The sequence below is a fragment of the Hippopotamus amphibius genome, chromosome 7 (assembly GCF_030028045.1).
Source record: "Hippopotamus amphibius kiboko isolate mHipAmp2 chromosome 7, mHipAmp2.hap2, whole genome shotgun sequence".
Lineage (NCBI taxonomy): Eukaryota > Metazoa > Chordata > Mammalia > Artiodactyla > Hippopotamidae > Hippopotamus > Hippopotamus amphibius.
In genome coordinates this window covers 111,645-130,170 of record NC_080192.1, presented here as the reverse complement: position 1 = coordinate 130,170, position 18,526 = coordinate 111,645, and the positions used below count along the sequence as shown (strand labels likewise).

The 18,526-nt window shown below is 61.9% G+C and overlaps 1 protein-coding gene across 1 annotated transcript in view; it reads left to right on the top strand.

Moving 5' to 3' along the window:
* The window catches only part of SHANK3 (SH3 and multiple ankyrin repeat domains 3), a 49,613-nt gene that overhangs the window by 20,531 nt on the left and 10,556 nt on the right, over positions 1 to 18,526 (top strand). The window contains exons 13-20 of the mRNA XM_057742003.1: positions 1,176 to 1,251; positions 1,504 to 1,586; positions 2,015 to 2,139; positions 2,233 to 2,365; positions 3,287 to 3,367; positions 10,878 to 11,008; positions 11,655 to 11,739; positions 16,191 to 18,441. Coding sequence (XP_057597986.1) covers positions 1,176 to 1,251; positions 1,504 to 1,586; positions 2,015 to 2,139; positions 2,233 to 2,365; positions 3,287 to 3,367; positions 10,878 to 11,008; positions 11,655 to 11,739; positions 16,191 to 18,441 — 2,965 coding nt within the window. The remainder of the gene's footprint in view (positions 1 to 1,175; positions 1,252 to 1,503; positions 1,587 to 2,014; positions 2,140 to 2,232; positions 2,366 to 3,286; positions 3,368 to 10,877; positions 11,009 to 11,654; positions 11,740 to 16,190; positions 18,442 to 18,526) is intronic.

Sequence of the window (18,526 nt, the reverse complement as noted above, 5' to 3'; positions counted from 1 at the left end):
TTTTTTCTTATTGCCCAGCAGCACCGGACACGCTCTGTGTGCAGCTGTTTCTCGTCTCCTCTCTCTCTTTTGCTGTACAGTTTAGACTGTAAACTCCACAGGGTAACCACTTCATTCTATTCTCTGCTGTATTCTAGGAGCCTGATACATAGTAGGAGCTCAGCACACACTTAGTGAATGAGTAAATTAGTCTTGAGAAAGGCTAAGCTGGTAGAGAAGAAGGGAGGAGCTGAGGGATGAAATTTGAGGTGGTGGTGGAGCTGGAGAGCTGGAGACAGAGGTGCTGGGGAGCCGGGGGACAGGAGTGGGTGCGAGGGTACCCGAGAATCTGATGTACAGGCAGCTGGGGAAGTAAGCCTTAAGCAGGGAGGGGTGTGACCAGAGGTGTGGATTGGAACATGCAGGCTTGCCGGACGTCTGCAAGGCCGAGGGTGGGGCAGCGGGCGCATAGCTGGCCAGCTCTGCAGTGGCAGTGAGGGACTTTGAGATCAAGAGTACAGATGGGGATAAAGCTCTGTGGGAGGCAGTGACAGCAGGGAGGGGGACCTAGCCCCCCATACCTGGACCCCTCCCTGCCCACTCAGAGGTAGGGTCTGGAGCAGAGGACCCCCTGTGGTGGGGGGTGTGTTGAAGACACAAGGCTGCCCCCGGACCCGTGCACAGGGTATATAGCGTGACATTTGCACATGGCTGTGGGCCATGAACACCCAGACGTGCACACGTACAAGCACATGTATGAGCACAACAGCTGCATGTGACTGCAGGTCACACGTAGACACACGCCTGTACGGACACAGCATGTACGCGTGACTCCGGGCCACACGTGTGTATGTGCACGCCTTCTCTGCCTTTGGTCTGGGGGCTTGCCGACCCAGTGGTTGCCCTGGCCTTGCCCGATCTGCTGTGCGCAGCCGCCCAGGGGAAGGGTGAGCCAGCCCTCTTGCCCCGCCTGGACCTTGACCCCTAGAGGCAGAATTTCCTGCATGGTCCCCTCAGCCTTCTTACCTTAGGACCGCTGGGCCTGGGGACCCAGGATTTGGACCCCCACTTCCACGGGGGCACAAGCAGGCCAAAGGTGTATGTGTGTGGGCAGAGGCTGGTGACCGAGGTGGTTGAGGGGCGGTTCAGGCCGGTCGGAGGATGAGACCCTCCGTCAGCTCTGAACCTCCCCTCAGAAACCCGGGAGGACCGGACGAAGCGACTTTTCCGCCACTACACGGTGGGCTCCTACGACAGCCTCTCCGCACACAGGTACAGGTGGGGCAGGTGGGCACGCGTGTGATGGGATATCGGGTGTGGAGGGAGGCCGAGGGCGCGTCGGGGAGGCCAGGGTGAGGTGGTCAGTCGGGAGAGGCGGCGCCCGGCCACCTGGGTCCGTCCAAGCACAACCCCCAGGGTGGGCCGTGCCCCTGGGATCCTGTTTGGGTCACGTGTGCGGGGGGTCAGCCCGGCTAGCGTGCTTCCCGGCAGGGTTCTCCTCACTTTTCCCTTCTCCTCCGTCAGTGATTATGTCATTGACGACAAGGTCGCTGTCCTGCAGAAGCGGGACCACGAGGGCTTCGGTTTTGTGCTCCGGGGGGCCAAAGGTAACGAAGGGGGCTCTCTGACTGGCCAGGGCTGCACGCAGCCCAGGGTGTCCTCTGTGTCCCGCCTCTGCGCCTCCCCCGCGCTCCTCCTGCCTCGCCCCCGCCCCTCTCTTCTCCCCCAGCCCTCCTCTCTCCCTGCTGTGGTGCTGCATTCTTGCTTTGGGCTGAGGGTAGCAGGCAGTGTTTCCTTTCCCTCGTTGACTTCCAGGATCTCTGCTGCGCGTGTCTCATGGAGCGGGGGCCTTTCTGGTGGGGTGAGGGGGGGGATCTCCCAGAGTGGTGTGTCCTGGGTTCCTGGGCGGGCTCTCCCCGCGCCTGCTCTGCCCCCCGGCCCAGGGCGCTCGCGGGAAGCTGCTGCGTGGCCGCCGCCCCCACCTGGACCGAGCAGGGGAGGCCGCCGTCCCGACCGCCCTCTCTCCGTCCCGCAGCAGAGACGCCCATCGAGGAGTTCACGCCCACGCCGGCCTTCCCCGCGCTCCAGTACCTCGAGTCGGTGGACGTGGAGGGGGTGGCCTGGAGGGCCGGGCTGCGCACGGGCGACTTCCTCATCGAGGTGAGGCTCGCCCCTCGCTGTGCGGCCCCCGGGGCGCTGGCCTCCGAGCCCGAGCAGGACTCACCTGGACCGCCCCCGCCCTGACTGTCCCAGGTGAACGGAGTGAATGTGGTGAAGGTCGGGCACAAGCAGGTGGTGGCTCTGATCCGCCAGGGCGGGAACCGCCTCGTCATGAAGGTGGTGTCGGTGACCAGGAAGCCGGAAGAAGACGGGGCTCGGCGCCGAGGTGAGGGCTTGGGCTTCGGAGCCCCCGGTCTCCCCGCTCTGTCCCCTGACCTTAGACCTTTGACCCCAGGCCCACGCTCCTCCCCTCCCCCTGGCCCCCGGACTGCTGACGTCAGAGGCCCGAACCCAGGCGAGCGCCCACGTGCACGGCCCCGGGGGCGCCCATCTCTGACGTTCGATGGCCGACCCTGCCCTGGCCTCTGACCCCTGACCCCAGGTTGCCCGGCTAAGATCCCTGCCCACTCCTTCCCGGCGCCCCCCAGCCCCTGGCATGGAAGAGCCCTCCTTGCGACGCTGCCGGCAGCTGCCTGGAGGCCGGGGTTGCCATAGCAACCGTGAGGCTGCCGCTCATTGTCGGAGGGAAGGGGGAGGCGGCACCTGAGGGAAGAGGAAGAGCGTCTTCTCCCCGCGCGACGTCGCGGCGCGGCCTGAGCCCCGGAGGCTTGGCCGGCCCGGCCCAGCCCGGCCCAGGCCCCGGCGTGGCTGACCGCAGCGCGGCCCCCTGAGCGGCGGTGGCCTCCAGGGTCCGGGGGGGCCCTGGAGCAGCAGGAGCCCGGCCGGCCGGGAGACCCCTCCCCGCCCCCACCCCATGGCTCGGGGGTCCCCTCGCTCAGCCCCTGACGCCTTCCACGTGGGCCCTTGGGCTGGGGCTGGCGGGCACCTCGACCCCCCGGGGCCCCTGACCGCCTCCTGAGGCCCCGGCTGCCCTGGCCCAGCCTGGCCTTCGACACCCCCTGAGCTCCCCGCGCCATGAAGAAGTTTGCGTCCAGCCGCAGCCTGAACAAGATCCTGGCGCAGTGCGACTCTTCCTCGCGGGAGTACGAGGAGATCCAGGCGGTGGAGCGCAGGTGGCACCTGCACCTGGCCACGCCGCGCTGCCTGCTGCTGGACAGGAGGTCCAAGGCCTCCCTCTTCTTTGCAGCCCCGCCGCCCCCTAAGAGGGCCCCCAGCACCACGCTGACCCTGCGCTCCAAGTCCATGACGGCGGAGCTTGAGGAGCTTGGTGAGCAGTGGGGCAGACGGTGGGCAGGGAGCCCGGGGTGGGGGGCCGGGCGGGGGGAGCTGGGCCAAAGCCAAGCAGAGATGGAGGGGAGGAAGGACGGACAGACGGACGCATGCACAGGTCACAGGTAGACGGGTGGGTGCTGGAGTGCTGGGGGAGTTGGGTGTCTGTGGGCTGAAGAGGGAGCTGACGTGGGGATGGATTGCGGGCTGAGGAGCGGGGTGGCAGGGCTGGAGATGGGCAGTGGACCGTCTGACTCTGGCCCCAAGCTGAGCGCTGACCCAGTCCCGGGCACAGGGATTCCCGTGTCTGGTGGTCGGGAGTCAGGCCCTGGCCCACCGTGTGTTTGCATGCGTGTGCGTGTGCTTCCCCTGGTCCTCCACACCTCCAGCGACTTTACTCCTTCACTGCATGCAAGTGAGAAGAGGGGACCCGAGCTTTGCTTCTGGCTCTGCCAGCCACTGGCTGTGTGGTCTTTGCATTTCCTTTACCCTCTCAGCACCTCTTCACCCATCGGTTAAGGAGGGGTCATTACAGTGAGCTGCTGACCTCCCAGGGCCGTGTGAACATTGCTGGTACAATCATGGGACAGGCCCCCGTGAGTGGCAGGAGGCAAACAAGAGTGTGTTAGGGCTTGGATGGGCATGTGGGGGGCACGATCCCAGGATGACCACCAGTAGCCTCATCGTGGGCATGTCTGCGAATAGCCTCATCGCGGGCATGTTCAGATATACATGACCATGTCCTGACATACGTGACAGGTAATAATGGTTACGCCCTGACTTACATGGCCATGACCATCTTCCTCATGGCATGTCCCAATACACGTGACGGTTAACATGATCTATCCTTCTATAATCTGAACCCAGTCCTAGTCCCAGACTCTGCTCTGGTTCCCGCCATAAAAGGACCCCTGACTCTGGTCCTAAGCTGAGCTCTGACCCAGTCCTGGGCACAGGAAGGGCCTTGATCCTGGTGCTAGACGGAGCCCCAGTCCTGGCTTCAGGCTTGGTTCTGCCTAGCCATAGAAACAACTCTTGCCTGTCCCCTAAAATTATTCCTGACCTCCCTCAGGGACTGACCCCTGACCCTAGTCCTTTGCTGAGCCATCCCCTTCCAAGCAGATACTCTTGACTGCAGCTTAATTCAGTGTGGAGGACAGCCACCAAGATGGACTGGGCTTTCATGATAAGGACCTTTTTCCCCATAAATATTCTCAATAAAGTTAAACTTTAAAAACACATAGCCAGCTCAAAACAAAGGAGGAGGAATTTCCCAGTTCTCAGGAATGAAGAGAGAAATCAGAGCCGAGAGAGTGAGAGGAAGTAGGTCTCGCCACGATCCATGAGGGCTTGGGACGGATGCAGGTCCTGAGGGGGAGGGGCTGGGGCTCTGCTGCCCCCACAGAGCTAAGAGATGTGGGAAGGCGAGAACCAAGCCCAAGAGCTGCAGTTAGCCTCAGAAGCACCGGCAACCTTAGAATAATACGAAAGAGACAAAACAAGGTGTTCAGTACAAAGTTTGAGAGAACTAACAGAACTCACAATGAGAGAACAGCACAGTGGGAAAGAAAATGGTGAGCAGATTTAGAAGGATTCCTAAAGAAGTGGTATTGAAACAGAGTATAGCCACCGAGATTTTGAAAATCCATGCCTGGGAAACAGTATAGTACATCTACCTGAAGGAAGAAACTATGAATTAAAAGATGAATCTGAGGAAATTACCCAAAATTCAGCATGGAAAGATAAGGGGATGCAGAATATCAAAGAGCAGATAAGAGATGAGGACAGATGGGAAAATCCCAGCCTAAACAGAGTCCCAGAGGGAAAGAGTAGAAAGATTGGGGAAGAGGCAATATTCGGAGAGTAAATGGCTAAGAATTTTCTAAAATGGAACAAGGATGTGATGCTCCAGTTTGCAGGCGTGGAAGTCTGAAGCAATGATGTAAAAACAAAGCTACCTCTAGACCTGTCATAGCAAAATTTCACAACACCGTAGACGGAAAGGAAAATCTTAACTGCCAGAGAATGATGACTTAGAAAGGAACAGGGGTCAGACTGACAGCAGAGCTCTGATCAGCCGTAGAAGATGCTAGAAGACAACGGAAGAGTAACTTCAAAGTCTTGGGTCAAAATGCCTTTCCACCTGGACTTCCGTGCTGGTAAACTCGCTTATTCAAGAGTAAGGCAGAGAGGCTGGCCGACTCTGGGCCCCGGGGCCACAAGGGTCCAAGGCTAGTCTCGGGGAGCCGAGCATTCGCACTGATTGAGGATCCACACTGACCAATGAGCCGATACTAGTTGGCAGCTGGGTCTGGCTAGACCACACCAGGCTCTGGTGGGTGGTTCCTGGGAATCTCCTGCCGGAGGCTGTGTCACGTGGCCCCGTTCAGCTGCATGTTCAGAAGGGACCCTCCCTGCTCTGCACAAATGGGTGCTTGGGCAGCCTGAGGTCTGTCATCCTGGGATCCTGGGACTCTGCCCCGTGGAAACAGAACGATTGCCTTCTGCTCTCTGGACTGCTTCTGTCTGCAGAGACCAGTGTGTGGAAGAAAAGCCTCCTTCCTCTCTGGTCTGGGCGTTCCCTCTGCTGCCCTGTGACAGGCTTGCTCCCGCACAAGCGTGCCTTCCAGAGGGAAGGGGCTCACTCTTGTGGCCTGAGGTCAGCATTCTTTTCAGCAGTTCTTCCTGAGCAGAGTCTGGGGGAGGGTGAAGGGACAGCTTAGCACAGAGCCCCTGTCCACACTGCTGGGTGAGGGGTCACAGCTTTGGCGGAGCTGGACCTAGGCCCTTCCCTTGGCTCTGTTCAGAGGAGGGCCTGGGCAGCCAGGAGCACAGGAAGACCACTCCTGCCTCTGAACGACAGCTGTCCTGGGGAGCCAGCCCACCTGCCAAGCTTCTCTAGACATACGTGGTTTGAGGAAGCCAGGCCAGCATCAGGGTTTCTCCAGGTACCTAAGTGATCATCCCACGATCCAGTGTTTGTGCTTCTAAAAGGTAGAAATGAGACCTGGGTTCACTGCCAGCATCAGCACATCAGTTTTACATCCCAGTATCGAGGCCTGGTAGGGCCTTTAGTGTCCTGTAGTCTGTTGAGGAGATGGCCTGAACACCTGGAAAGAAAGGAAACTGTGAGGCGACAGAAAAAGCAGGTGGCAAGGCTAGGGGCTCACGCCAGGCAGCTCCTCTCGACTTGGCGCGTCCTGCAGGAGGAAGAGGAAGGAAGGTGTATCCGGGGCGGGGGGTGGGGGGGTGGTTGGTGTCCCAGAAGATGAAGGGCTGGGGTGGCTGGCAGAAACGGGGTTGAGCGGAAGGGGTTGGGTGGGGCCCCTCCAGTGCCCGCAGCACCCGGGCTCCTCGCCGTCCGCAGGTCCTCGTCGCGCAGCTTGAACTAGGGACGGGCTGGGGCTGCAGAGGTCAGTGGAGGCCCAAGCCCTCCTCTTCATCCTCTTTCCTATAAGAAACCTGGAATTTCTGGGTTCCTTTTTCTTTGGGGATGAGAATGTCAGGGCAAGTGCCACCCCAGGGTGCCGTCCCTCCCTGGCCGTGCTCTGGCGAATGCTGACCTGCCCGCTGCTGGAAACACACTGCAGGGATGCGCGTGGGGGCCACCGCACCACTGTGGCCTCTGAAGTGCGTTTTTATGGGGTTTTGCCTTTTTTCTGAACAGGCATTGGATTGAACCAAGTATGATTTAGGTGTGCGTCCACGTGTGTGTGTGTGTGTGTGTGTGTGGACGCACACAAGCATGTCCCTGCTTGTGGTTGGGACACAAGCCGACGTGGCACTTGGGTAGATTTGCCACTCTTGACCTGACGGGGGTCTAGGCCAGGGGTGGTGGGGGTCTGGGAGGTCCTAGCTGTGGGGAGGGGAGGGGGCGGGGAGCGGGGCCCGGTGCCGAGGGACAAGCCTGCCTCTCACCCGTGTACTCTGTGTCTTGATTGCAAGCCTCCATGCGGAGAAGGAAAGGGGGTGAGTCATCTGGGGGCCCAGCTTCGGGAAGCGCTGGTGTGTGAGGCGGCCCCGGTGCACGTCCAGGGGTCTGGGAGCCTGGGCTCTACCCTCCTGGTGGCCTCCTCCCTGGGGAGCTGCTGGGGGCACAGTAGAAGGACCTGGGGAGGGTCGGGTGGGCCTGGGATGGCGAGCGTGGCCACAGGCCTCGGGGGCCCGGGGGAGCTGGGGGTGGCGGTGCCAGGGCCGTGGGGGCCACTGAGGCAGCGCTGGAAGGGCTCCCAGGGGAGGCCACAGCTTGTGCCGTGGCCTGGGACAGAGGAGGGGAGGGTTCTGAAGGGCAGCCGTGAGCGCACTTGGGGCACAGGGCGGCTGGGCTGCTGGGCGTGGGGGGCTCGGTGCTCAGCCCCAGCCTGTGTTCCTGCTGTCTCCCCGTTTTCTGGGGCCCCGTGGCTGTGCTCGCCTGCGGTGGGGTCGAGCCTGGTGCTGACGTCCTTTCGGAGCAGGAGTCCGGGCCCCACGGCTTTGTCACCCAGGCTGCTGGCTTGACTCCCTGCTCCTTTCGCCAGGCTCCCCACCCCCCGTACCCTTTTAGGCTCCTTCCCATGTGTCCTGTGTGTCCCGCCTGGCTACATGGGGCGCGGCATCCAAGCAGGGGCAGAGTCTGGACCTGGGCACTGAGGTCCTGCGTCTGGTGGCATCTAGGGCCTGGCCTCTGCCAGCTGGCTCCACTCTCAGGTGGACCTGAGCCTCTTTCTGCTGCGGAGTCTGTGCCAGATAGGAGCCTGAGACGGCTTCGTGGCCCCAGGCGTGTGTGTTCCCTTGTCTGTCTTTGTGCCTGGTGCCCACCCGCGCCTCACTCCGGGATCCACTGGGCCTTCCCCGTGCCAGGGACATGCCTGCCCGCCTGCCTCAGCCCAGGTTCCCTGTGTGAGCTCCGGTCTCGCCCTCTGCGTGCTCCGGTTGCCCTTGCCCCAGTCCCAGGTGAATGCTTTCCCCAGGGTCTTTTCAGGTATAAAACGGACGACTAGGTCTCCTCAGGGACACCCTTCTTCACACCTGTGAGGCAGACACACAAGCTGTTTCTGGAATATTTTGGTTCTGTCCTCAGCTCATTAGTGGGGCGCCCAGGGTGCTCTGCTCCGGCCTGTGAGCGTCTTCCAGTCCTGGGGGAGGTGATGGCCGCTCGTCGCCCCCGCAGGCCCCTCATTGCTGCTTGGGTCCTGGTTCAAACAGCTGCATCCCCAGCTGCGTCCCCGCCACACAGCAACTCCCAACAGCCAGTATGTGTGCGGCTGAGGGAGGGAGCGGCTCCCAGTGCCCCAGGCCTGGTTCCTAACGGGCTTCGTTTATTTTTTAAAGGATCTAATTTATTTAAGAATGTGTTTTTCTCATTTTGTTGGGGATTGGTGTCCACCTCACCAGCTTGTAGCTTGCAGAATTCTTGATTCTTTTCCTTTTGAAAATGTCTCATCTGGCCTCAGCATCATTGCCCCATGGCCAACAATATTTGCTTTGCTAACTTCATGTGCACACTACTTTGGGTCTCTGAGATTGAGTTCTTTTGGACCTAGAGATGCAGCCTCTAAGTCCACAGCTCAGCTGAGCCTGTGCCCCGTGTGTCCCACGGAAATGTTTTCTCTCTGCTCATGTCTTTATGTCTGCAGTTTCTGGATAATCTGCTTGTGAAGTCTTATCTCTTACTTGTCAGATCTATGATCTGGGGCAACTCCTCTCTCTCAAAGCTTCAGGTTCTTGGGTAAAACGGCAATAGCAACAGTTTCTTCTGCCCATGGTTGTTGTAGGATGAGAGGAGTCACATAAATCTCTTCTAACTCTGGAAATCACCAAGGACTTCGCAAATGGTGATGGTGATTTCAGCTTCCAAAGGGGAATTACTCACCTCATTACGGAAGCAAACAGGAAGGTCCCTGTGACAGCCGCCCAGGGCCGCACCTGGTAGGAGCTGTGCACAGGCCCAGCGCGCTGGTCTGCAGGTGGAGCGTGTGTTGCTGGTGACTCGTGGCATTTGTGGGACTCCTGTGTGTTTGGGGCCCAGGCTGGACTCTCAGGGCATGCCGGCAAGGGAATCCGCCCTCTTCTTCTGAGAGCCCGCGGGCTGTTTGGGAAGATGAAGCGCGCAGACATGAAGAATTGTAGCGAGAGTGTGCTCAGTGCTTGTGCAGAGCCAGGGTCAGCTGTGGTGCTTCTGCCACACGCGCTAAGTCTCACCACACACACGGAAGCAGGTATCTTTCTTTATGCCTGTCTTATCAGATTAGGAAATCAAGCCACAGAGAGATTAGGTCAGGACGGTCAGTATACAGGATGGGTCTGGGTTGGCTCGGGTGCTGGACATCTCAGGAGTTTATTTCCACCCCCTCAGCAGTTGCTGAGCAGTGCTAGGAGGAGGTGCGAGGCTGACCACAGCTCTCCAGCGGGGGCACTTGGGGCGTGAAAGGACTAAGTGTAACCAGATGCGTGGTCCGCTCTGTCGGCACAGCCCCTGAGTCCGGAAGGGCTCGGGGATCAGGAGGCTGCGGTGGGGCCCCTGAATGAGAGGGGCCGTGTGGCAGCCGGGTGGACACGGGAGCTGCCCCCACCCGCTGCTGTGTCCCACGTGCTGGCCTTCAGTGGACCCTCCCCCGTCATCCATCCACAGCGGACAGTTCTCAGACACAGGTGTTCGTTTAACAAAATTTCCAAGTCACTTGGTCATCAAAAATACCACTTTCAAAAATGTTAAGTAGATTGAAGAAAAACAAGCAAAGCTTTCCTTTAATAACAGGTTTGAGACGCATGCCGCCCGAGGGCGCCTGGTTCAGGCCTCAGCCCCGGGCTTCTGTTTTCCCCTCCTGGCTTCTGGAGCCGCTTTCTCAGGGGCCGGCGGAAGCGCCTCAGTATTGCTCTCCCAGTATCTTCTTCTCTACACCTCCTAGGTGTAGGCTGCTTTTCAGGGGTTGTAGGTGCTGTGGCCTCCTGATCTGCACAGAGCTATTTTTTTAGGTCTCTACCCTGGGGCAGTGACCCCCCCCCCCGGCCCCCCCTCCCACCGTGGTTCTTGGTTTATACACATCCTTTGTGGGCACCTGCTGTACGTCAGGGTCTGTTCTGGGGCTACAGCTTATCTTTTGGCGCGGTGGGGTACAGACAGGCGAGTCGCGCCATGTGCTAAGTAGAAGAGTGAGAGGGCAAAGGGAAACAGGGAAATTCAGGAAGTGTCTGGGCTCTAAACAGGTCTGCCCCTGCCCTGGTTCTCTGCCTAATGGTCAGCCAGGCTTTTCCTGGAGCCTCCCTGAGGACGGAGAGGCCAGGCTGCAGCGGGGTCTGGGTTCTGGTGCGTGCGGGGCTTGGATGGGATACAGGGTATGGGGCCTCCTGTCTTAGGTCTGGAACGCACGCCTCGGGGAGTGAGGGGCTGAGGTGGGCCGGGGACCAGTGGCCCCTGTCAGCAGCACTGGGAGGACCGGCCCTGGGGGAGGGTGTGTCTGTGGGGCTGCAGAGGGCCGTGGCGGGTTCAGGGTCTCTGGGGCTGAGGTGGCACCTCCTTGGCTGTGCAGAGAAGCTGGATGAGATCCTGGCTGCCGCCGCGGAGCCAGCGCTGAGGCCAGACATTGCAGACGCTGACTCGAGAGCTGCCACCGTCAAACAGCGGCCCACCAGTCGGCGGATCACCCCTGCTGAGATCAGCGTAAGCCAGCCTGGCAGCTGGGGGCCCTGGGGGTGGGTGGGGCAGGGGTCAGAGGGCCACGTCCCCTACCGGGTGTTTGTGCGTTTTGGAGGGTGACGGTCGTCCATCACTTGGACGTCACTCTCTAGGGGTGGGGGCGAAGGACCCCACAGTGTCTCCCAAAGACGCTTAGGGCCATCTCAGCCCCCAGAATGGCTGCACTCCAACACCTGCTGAGTGCTCACTCTTCCGGCTGTGGCTTTCGGTGCCTCCTGCCTTAGGCAGGGTCTGTGCCACCTAGAGCGAGGACCCCAGCCAGGCTGCGGCCACAGTACGGTGTCCTTGTTACCCCACCCACTCCTCTCACTTGGCACCTTCTGGGCTGCTCCCCCAGCCTCACCCTGGCCACACCCAGGTCCCCTGACTGCTCTGGCCCCATCCGCATCAACTCTGCCCAGCGCTGCCCCACAGCTATGCCCCTGCTCCTTGGAGGCAGGGCCTGGGCCTGGCTTCTAGTTCGGACAACGTGGGTACCAGCACTGTTGGAATTAGCACACGGGGTGTCTAATCTCAGGCTTAGGAGGAGGGTGGGTGGGGCTGGATGGGGAACTGGGCACCCCAGTGCTCTGGAGCCTCTGTATACCCCTGTCCCCTCCAACCCTCACAGTCCCTGTTTGAGCGCCAGGGCCTCCCAGGCCCAGAGAAGCTGCCAGGCTCCCTGCGGAAAGGGATTCCACGGACCAAGTCTGTAGGTATGGCTGGACGGGAAGCTGCATGGGGCTGGAGGACTGGGGCGGGGGCTGGAGTGGGTGTGGGGCTGGAGGGCCCTGTCTCTCCCCCAGCCTTCGACTGCGGTTTCCAGTTTCTCTCTGAGTTCTGCCTCTCCCTGGCCCCAACCCAGGAATCGCATTTGTTTGTGGTCCGTCCTTTCCCCCAACCCAGAGATACTTTGCTGAAAGGTACCTTTGAGGCGTCTCTCCATCTGTCACTCCCTGCCCGTGGGCACCGCCGTGCTGTACCTCCATGGACACCAGCATCCCCATCCCTGGGTCTTCCATATCCTACCTGGCCATGCCTCTGCGGCCCGAGTGCACGTCATGTTTCTGATGCTAAGTCTACCCTCTCCTTGAATCTGCCTCCGGCCCTCCCCCCCGCACCCCAGTTATTGCTCTGTATCCCTCCTCTCCCTCAGAGCCAGTTTTCTCCAGGCGTCACCCATACTTGCTGTCTCCCATTCCCCACGCGCCTCGCGGCCGGGGGCAGGCAGCTCTGTCCACACCTAGAATGGACAGTGTTCCTACCGGGGTCACCCGTGGTTTCCAGGACATCCCTCCCAGAGGACGCATTTGATTTTCCTGCTCTGTCCTCCATGAAACTTTCCTCCTCAGGGCTTCTAGGACAGGTCTTCATGGTTTTCCCTCAGTTCTCAGGCCACACCTGTTCAGCCCCCATCCCTCCCCTGCAAGACGTGGGTCCTTCTCGTGGCTACGTCCTTAGCCTCTCTGCCTCCTGCAGCTGTCCCCTTGGGGCCTCTTCGCAGCTTCCCCTTGGCCATCTCCTCTTGACCCCCGGCTGGATCAGCTAATGCGCCGCACCCACTGCTCCTCTCTCCAGACCTCGTCACCCTTACTTGCCCCGCTGCCCACCCATCTGTCTGCAGGCATGTCCCGTTTTCTGTCCATCTCTTCAGCCACTGACCTTTCCGCTTGCCCGTCCATTGGTCCCCGTAAACCCCACCACACCCCGCATCTGTTAACCACGAGAGTAAACGCCTATCCGGTACTTACTGTGACGCGTGTTCTACACACACGGGTTCCTTTAATACTTGCAGTAACCTTGCTGAGGTAACACTGACAGTACCTCTAAGTTACAGATGCTGAAACTGAGGCAGAAGAGGTAAAGTGACTTGACCAAGGTCACACAGCTTAACGTGTGCCTTCATGACTTGCCTTACCTGTCTTCTATTCACTGATCTGGCCAATCAGCTTCCGCAAACCCAATCCCTCATTCGCCCCAGGACCCCTGCTGATGTATGCTTACTCTAGGCTGACGCTGGGCAGGGTCTGGGGGCTCAGCGGAGGAGGTGACATGTCTGCAGACAGCTCAGCTCAGCAGTTACGTGGTGGGTGTGAACGCACATTTACTAGGGACCACCAACCATGCTTGGGTGTCAAGGGAGGCTGGGGTGGGGAACGTGTTTGGGCTCAGACATGCAGGATGAGTGGGGGTTTCTGGAAGATAATGGCGTGAATTGCTGACAGCACTGGTCCTTCAGAGACTGCTGTGGGTCATTTCTGTAGGTGGGAGGATGGGGAAGAGGGCAGATGAGACTGCAGCTACTTTGGAGCCAAGAGGCATTCTCCCCTCCCCTCCCTGGCCTAAGCCCTGGGCATCCTGTGTGGTTTCCTCATTCTCTGCCTCCCCCAGCAAATTAGGGATGGTCTGCTTTCTCCCACATCTTGCAGCCGACTCCTCACAGCCTTCCCTGGCCAGGCCTCATTGTCTTGTGCTTCAGTGTCTGGAGACTACAGCTTTGGTCTCCTTTTGACCTTCTGCCCCAGCTTCACCCTCTGTCCATCCCTCTGGCCAAACGGGGCTTTCTGCAGAAGAGATAACCACCTCACAGCCCTAGAGTTGATCCTCTGTGGGTTCCACGTTGCCTCGGGGCCCTGGGGCCTAGCCCCAGCCCTCTCCTGCTTTATCTAGGGACGTTTGTCTCTGCCTCCCTCTGACTTACATCCACTAGGACTCTCTGTTCTCCACCTGCCCTCACTCTGGCTGCATGGCCTGTCCCTCAGCCCCACCCAGCCCCAGTACTGACCACCGCAGGTCCAGATCTCAGCGCCTGTCCTTCAGGCTGTGAGCCTGTCAGTGGACATTGCCAGCTCTTCTCCGCTCACCGTCCTGACCCTCCTGGTGCTCGGTCCATGGGTGCCTCGTCTTTAATCCCCCTTGCCCTAGCCTGCCTTCTGTTGCCCACTTGAACGTTGGCTGAGGTGTCAGACCCCGGGGCTCCTACCCCTTGTCCTGGCCCTGGGCACACATCTCAGTCCCTGAAACCTCAGGGCCCTGGCCCATAAACGTGGGGACCGCCTAGTACCCACCTCCTAAGCCACTCTGAGCTTCACCCAGAGGGCTGCGCTCACAGCTCAGTACCAAGTACCTGCTCATGTTGACAGCAGGTGTAGGTCCCGCATCTTGAGGCTGGTGCATGGAAAGTGCTGGAGAAATGCTTGTGGCTGTTATTTGGGCAGAGGGCTCCAGCCGCTCTGTATCAGAACAGATTCCCGTTTTCATCCCAAGGCGAGGGACTTGTCTTCACCGTGGGTCAGAGCGTGGCGTGCCAGCCTCCCGCGTCCTCCGGGAGCGCTGGCTTGTCCCCTGTGGCTCCCTCTCACGCACAGGCTTGTGGGTGTGGAGCCGGGTTTCCGTGCTGCCGGGAGAAGACCCGGGCCAGACCTGGCACAGACTCTGTCCAGCACTGGGGGTGGAAGGCAGACCTAAAGGTGATGATGCCAACCTCAGCCGCCGTCCTGGGGCGCGTCTGGGTGCTCAGCCGTTGCTATAAGCTTTAAGTGGCTCCACTTCACACGTCGGTGGGGGGGGGGGGGCGGGGAGCAGGTCTCCAGAGGTGAGGACACTGAAGTGCCAAGAGGTTAAGAAACATCAGACAGTAGCTGGCAGAGCTGGAATTCAAACCGTAACACAAAAGTCCCGCGCCCCCTCCGCAGCGCCCCTTGCTGTGCCTGGGGACAAAGGAGCGGTTATGCAGGACACACACAAACAGTGCCGTGTGGGAGGCCTGGGGAGGGCACGTGGTGGCCAAAGGAGGAGGTGGCTGGGAACAGGCGGTCTGCGTCATGGTGAGCTCATAAGAATCTGAGCAAGCCCAGAGTGAGGCCAGTGTAGGTTCCCAGGGAATCTTCGCAGAGGCCTGGATGTCAGCACGGGGGAGCCATTCCTCCATTCTCCTTGGACTGGGCTGTTTTACACCTGCAGCCTAACTGAACACACCTACGGCACAGGTGTCCACGTTGTGTACACAAGGACACTTGGGAGGTCCTGCCAGGTTCTAGCTGGGCAGCAGGATGATGGGGGCCCTGAGTGCTCCAGCTCTGCTCTTGCACAGATCCTGGGACATGTGAGTGAGGCAGGAGGTGGGATTCACTTTAAGTCTGCGGTGTCCATGACAGCTGGTGCGTAGAGGGGCTCAGGGCCTGGCCTGGGGTCACACAGCCAATAAGGAGTACAAGTGAAACACGCGTTAGGTGCTCAGCTGGCTGTTCCTCTGTAACCCTCCCTCCCTCCCTCCTTGCACCCAGCCTTCCTGAATTTCTGCCACTAGGGCTATGGCAGTGACCTGGCAGCCTCCCCCAGTCCAGTGCCCATCAGTCTCTGGTACAGAGCCGCTCAGGACGTCTCTTTTCACAGAGCACCCCTCACCTGGGCATCAGCTCTCTCTGTCGCTGGCCACAGCCCTGCTGCCGCGCCGTGTCCACAGTCTGTCACTCCTGCTTGGGAGAGTTCCCGCTCATTTCTGACCATCTCCCTTCCGTCTCTGGTTGCCACCAGGGCCTCCCAGTGACACCTGCTTGTTCCACTGCTGGTGGCTCTGAGATGAGGCCTTGCTCAATCTTGCAAGAAGGCCTGCGCCAGCCACCCCTAGCCCTTCTCTGCAGTTCTGTCCCCACGACTGGGGGTGGAGGCTGCCCCTACCCTCCTGCCCTGTTGTCTTTGGGCCCTCTCCGTGTTCCCAACCTGAGTAGTCAGAGTTTGGGTCTTCTGTCAGAGCCTCCGCGGGTGGGCCCTCCTCTCCCCTGTATCTGGACGGATACCTCTCCCCAGTCTCCTCAAGAGCCCTTCCAACCCAGCACCGGGCTTGGGATGCAGAGATCGGCCTTCCCGGAACCACCCCAGGCTAGGGACCTTGCTTAGATCCCCTGCTCTGGGCTCTCCGTGCGTCTCTCCCTCCTCTCGGGTCCCAGCGCCCACGCCCACCCTGACTCCCTCCTCTGGCGGGCGGGGCAACACCTCCCAGGGATTTCGAAGCCGCGCCTTTGCATCCGGGACCTCGGCTGCCCTGGGGCTGGGAGCGGGGGCCCCTGCGGAGGGGGATGGCGGGCGCGCGGGCCGGGAGGCGCTTCCTCGAAGGCCCCGGGCCCCGGCGCCGCGGCCAGGCTCACCCGGGCCCCTCTGTCCGCAGGGGAGGATGAGAAGCTGGCGTCCCTGCTGGAGGGGCGCTTCCCGAGGAGCACGTCGATGCAGGATTCGGTGCGCGAGGGCCGCGGCATCCCGCCCCCGCCCCAGACCGCGCCGCCGCCCCCGCCCGCTCCCTACTACTTCGACTCCGGGCCGCCCCCCGCCTTCTCGCCGCCGCCTCCGCCGGGCCGCGCCTACGACACCGTGCGCTCCAGCTTCAAACCCGGCCTGGAGGCGCGCCTGGGCGCGGGCGCCCCGAGCCTGTACGATGCCGGCGCGGCGCTGGGTCCGCTGCCCTACCCGGAGCGGCAGAAGCGCGCGCGCTCCATGATCATCCTTCAGGACTCGGCGCCCGAGGCAGGCGACGCCCCCCGGCCCCCGCCGGCGGCCACCCCGCCGGAGCGCCCGAAGCGGCGGCCGCGGCCGCCGGGCCCCGACAGCCCCTACGCCAACCTCGGCGCCTTCAGCGCCAGCCTCTTCGCGCCGTCCAAACCTCAGCGCCGCAAAAGCCCGCTGGTGAAGCAGCTGCAGGTGGAGGACGCGCAGGAGCGCGCGGCCCTGGCCGTGGGTAGCCCCGGCCCGGGCGGCGGCAGCTTCGCCCGCGAGCCCTCCCCGACGCACCGCGGGCCTCGGCCGAGCGGCCTCGACTACGGCCCCGGAGACGGCCCCGGGCTCGCGTTCGGCGGCCCCGCCCCGGGCAAAGACCGGCGGCTGGAGGAGCGGCGGCGCTCCACCGTGTTCCTGTCTGTGGGAGCCATCGAGGGCAGCCCTCCTAGCGGGGACCTGCCCTCGCTGCAGCCCTCCCGCTCCATCGACGAGCGCCTTCTGGGGGCCGGCGGCGCCCCCGGCCGCGACCTGCTGCTGCCTTCTCCCGTCTCTGCTCTGAAGCCATTGGTCAGCGGCCCGAGCCTTGGGCCTTCGGGCTCCACCTTCATCCACCCGCTCACTGGCAAACCCCTGGACCCCAGCTCACCCCTGGCCCTTGCCCTGGCTGCCCGGGAGCGGGCTCTGGCCTCCCAGGCGCCCTCCCGGTCCCCCACGCCTGTGCACAGCCCTGACACCGACCGCCCTGGGCCCTTGTTCGTGGATGTGCAGGCCCGTGACTCAGAGCGAGGGCCCCTGGCCTCCCCAGCCTTCTCCCCGAGGAGCCCAGCCTGGGTTCCAGTGCCTGCTCGCAGGGAACCCGAGAAAGCTCCCCGGGAGGAGCGGAAGTCAGCGGAGGACAAGAAGTCCATGATCCTCAGTGTCCTGGACACGTCCCTGCAGCGGCCAGCTGGCCTCATCGTCGTGCACGCCACCAGCAACGGGCAGGAGCCCAGCGGGCTGGGGGCCGAAGAGGAGAGCCCCAGCACCCCAGAGCTGGCCCCGGCCCCCGCGCAGTCGGCCGTGGTGGCAGAGCCCCTGCCTAGCCCCCGGGCCCAGCCCCCGGGCGGTACCCCGACGGAGCCTGGGCCAGGCCAGGGCAGCTCAGAAGAGGAGCCAGAGCTGGTATTCGCCGTGAACCTGCCGCCGGCCCAGCTGTCCTCCAGCGACGAGGAGACCAGAGAGGAGCTGGCCCGCATCGGACTCGTGCCGCCTCCTGAAGAGTTTGCCAACGGGGTCCTGCTGGCCACCCCACTCCCCGGCCCAGGCCCCTCGCCCACCACGGTGCCAGGCCCGGCCACGGGGAAGCCGAGCAGCGAGCCGCCCCCTGCCCCTGAGTCTGCGGCAGATTCGGGGGTGGAGGAGGCCGACACGCGCAGCTCCAGCGACCCCCACCTGGAGACCACGAGCACCATCTCCACGGTGTCCAGCATGTCCACCCTGAGCTCGGAGAGTGGGGAGCTCACCGACACCCACACCTCCTTCGCCGACGGACATACTTTTCTACTCGAGAAGCCACCAGTGCCTCCCAAGCCCAAGCTCAAGTCCCCACTGGGGAAGGGGCCGGTGACCTTCAGGGACCCGCTGCTGAAGCAGTCCTCGGACAGCGAGCTCATGGCCCAGCGGCATCATGCCGCCCCCGCCGGCTTGGCCTCTGCCGCTGGGCCTGCTCGCCCTCGCTACCTCTTCCAGAGAAGGTCCAAGCTGTGGGGGGACCCCATGGAGAGCCGGGGGCTCCCCGGGCCCGAAGACGACAAACCAACTGTGATCAGTGAGCTCAGCTCCCGCCTGCAGCAGCTGAACAAAGACACCCGCTCCCTGGGGGAGGAGCCAGTTGGCGGCCTGGGCGGCCTGCTGGACCCTGCCAAGAAGTCGCCCATCGCGGCAGCTCGGTGAGCAGGGCAGTGTGGGGAGGGTCCTGTCCCCTGTCCATGCTCGTCCCGTGCTTCCTCGTGTCCTTCCACGGTACCCTCTGTT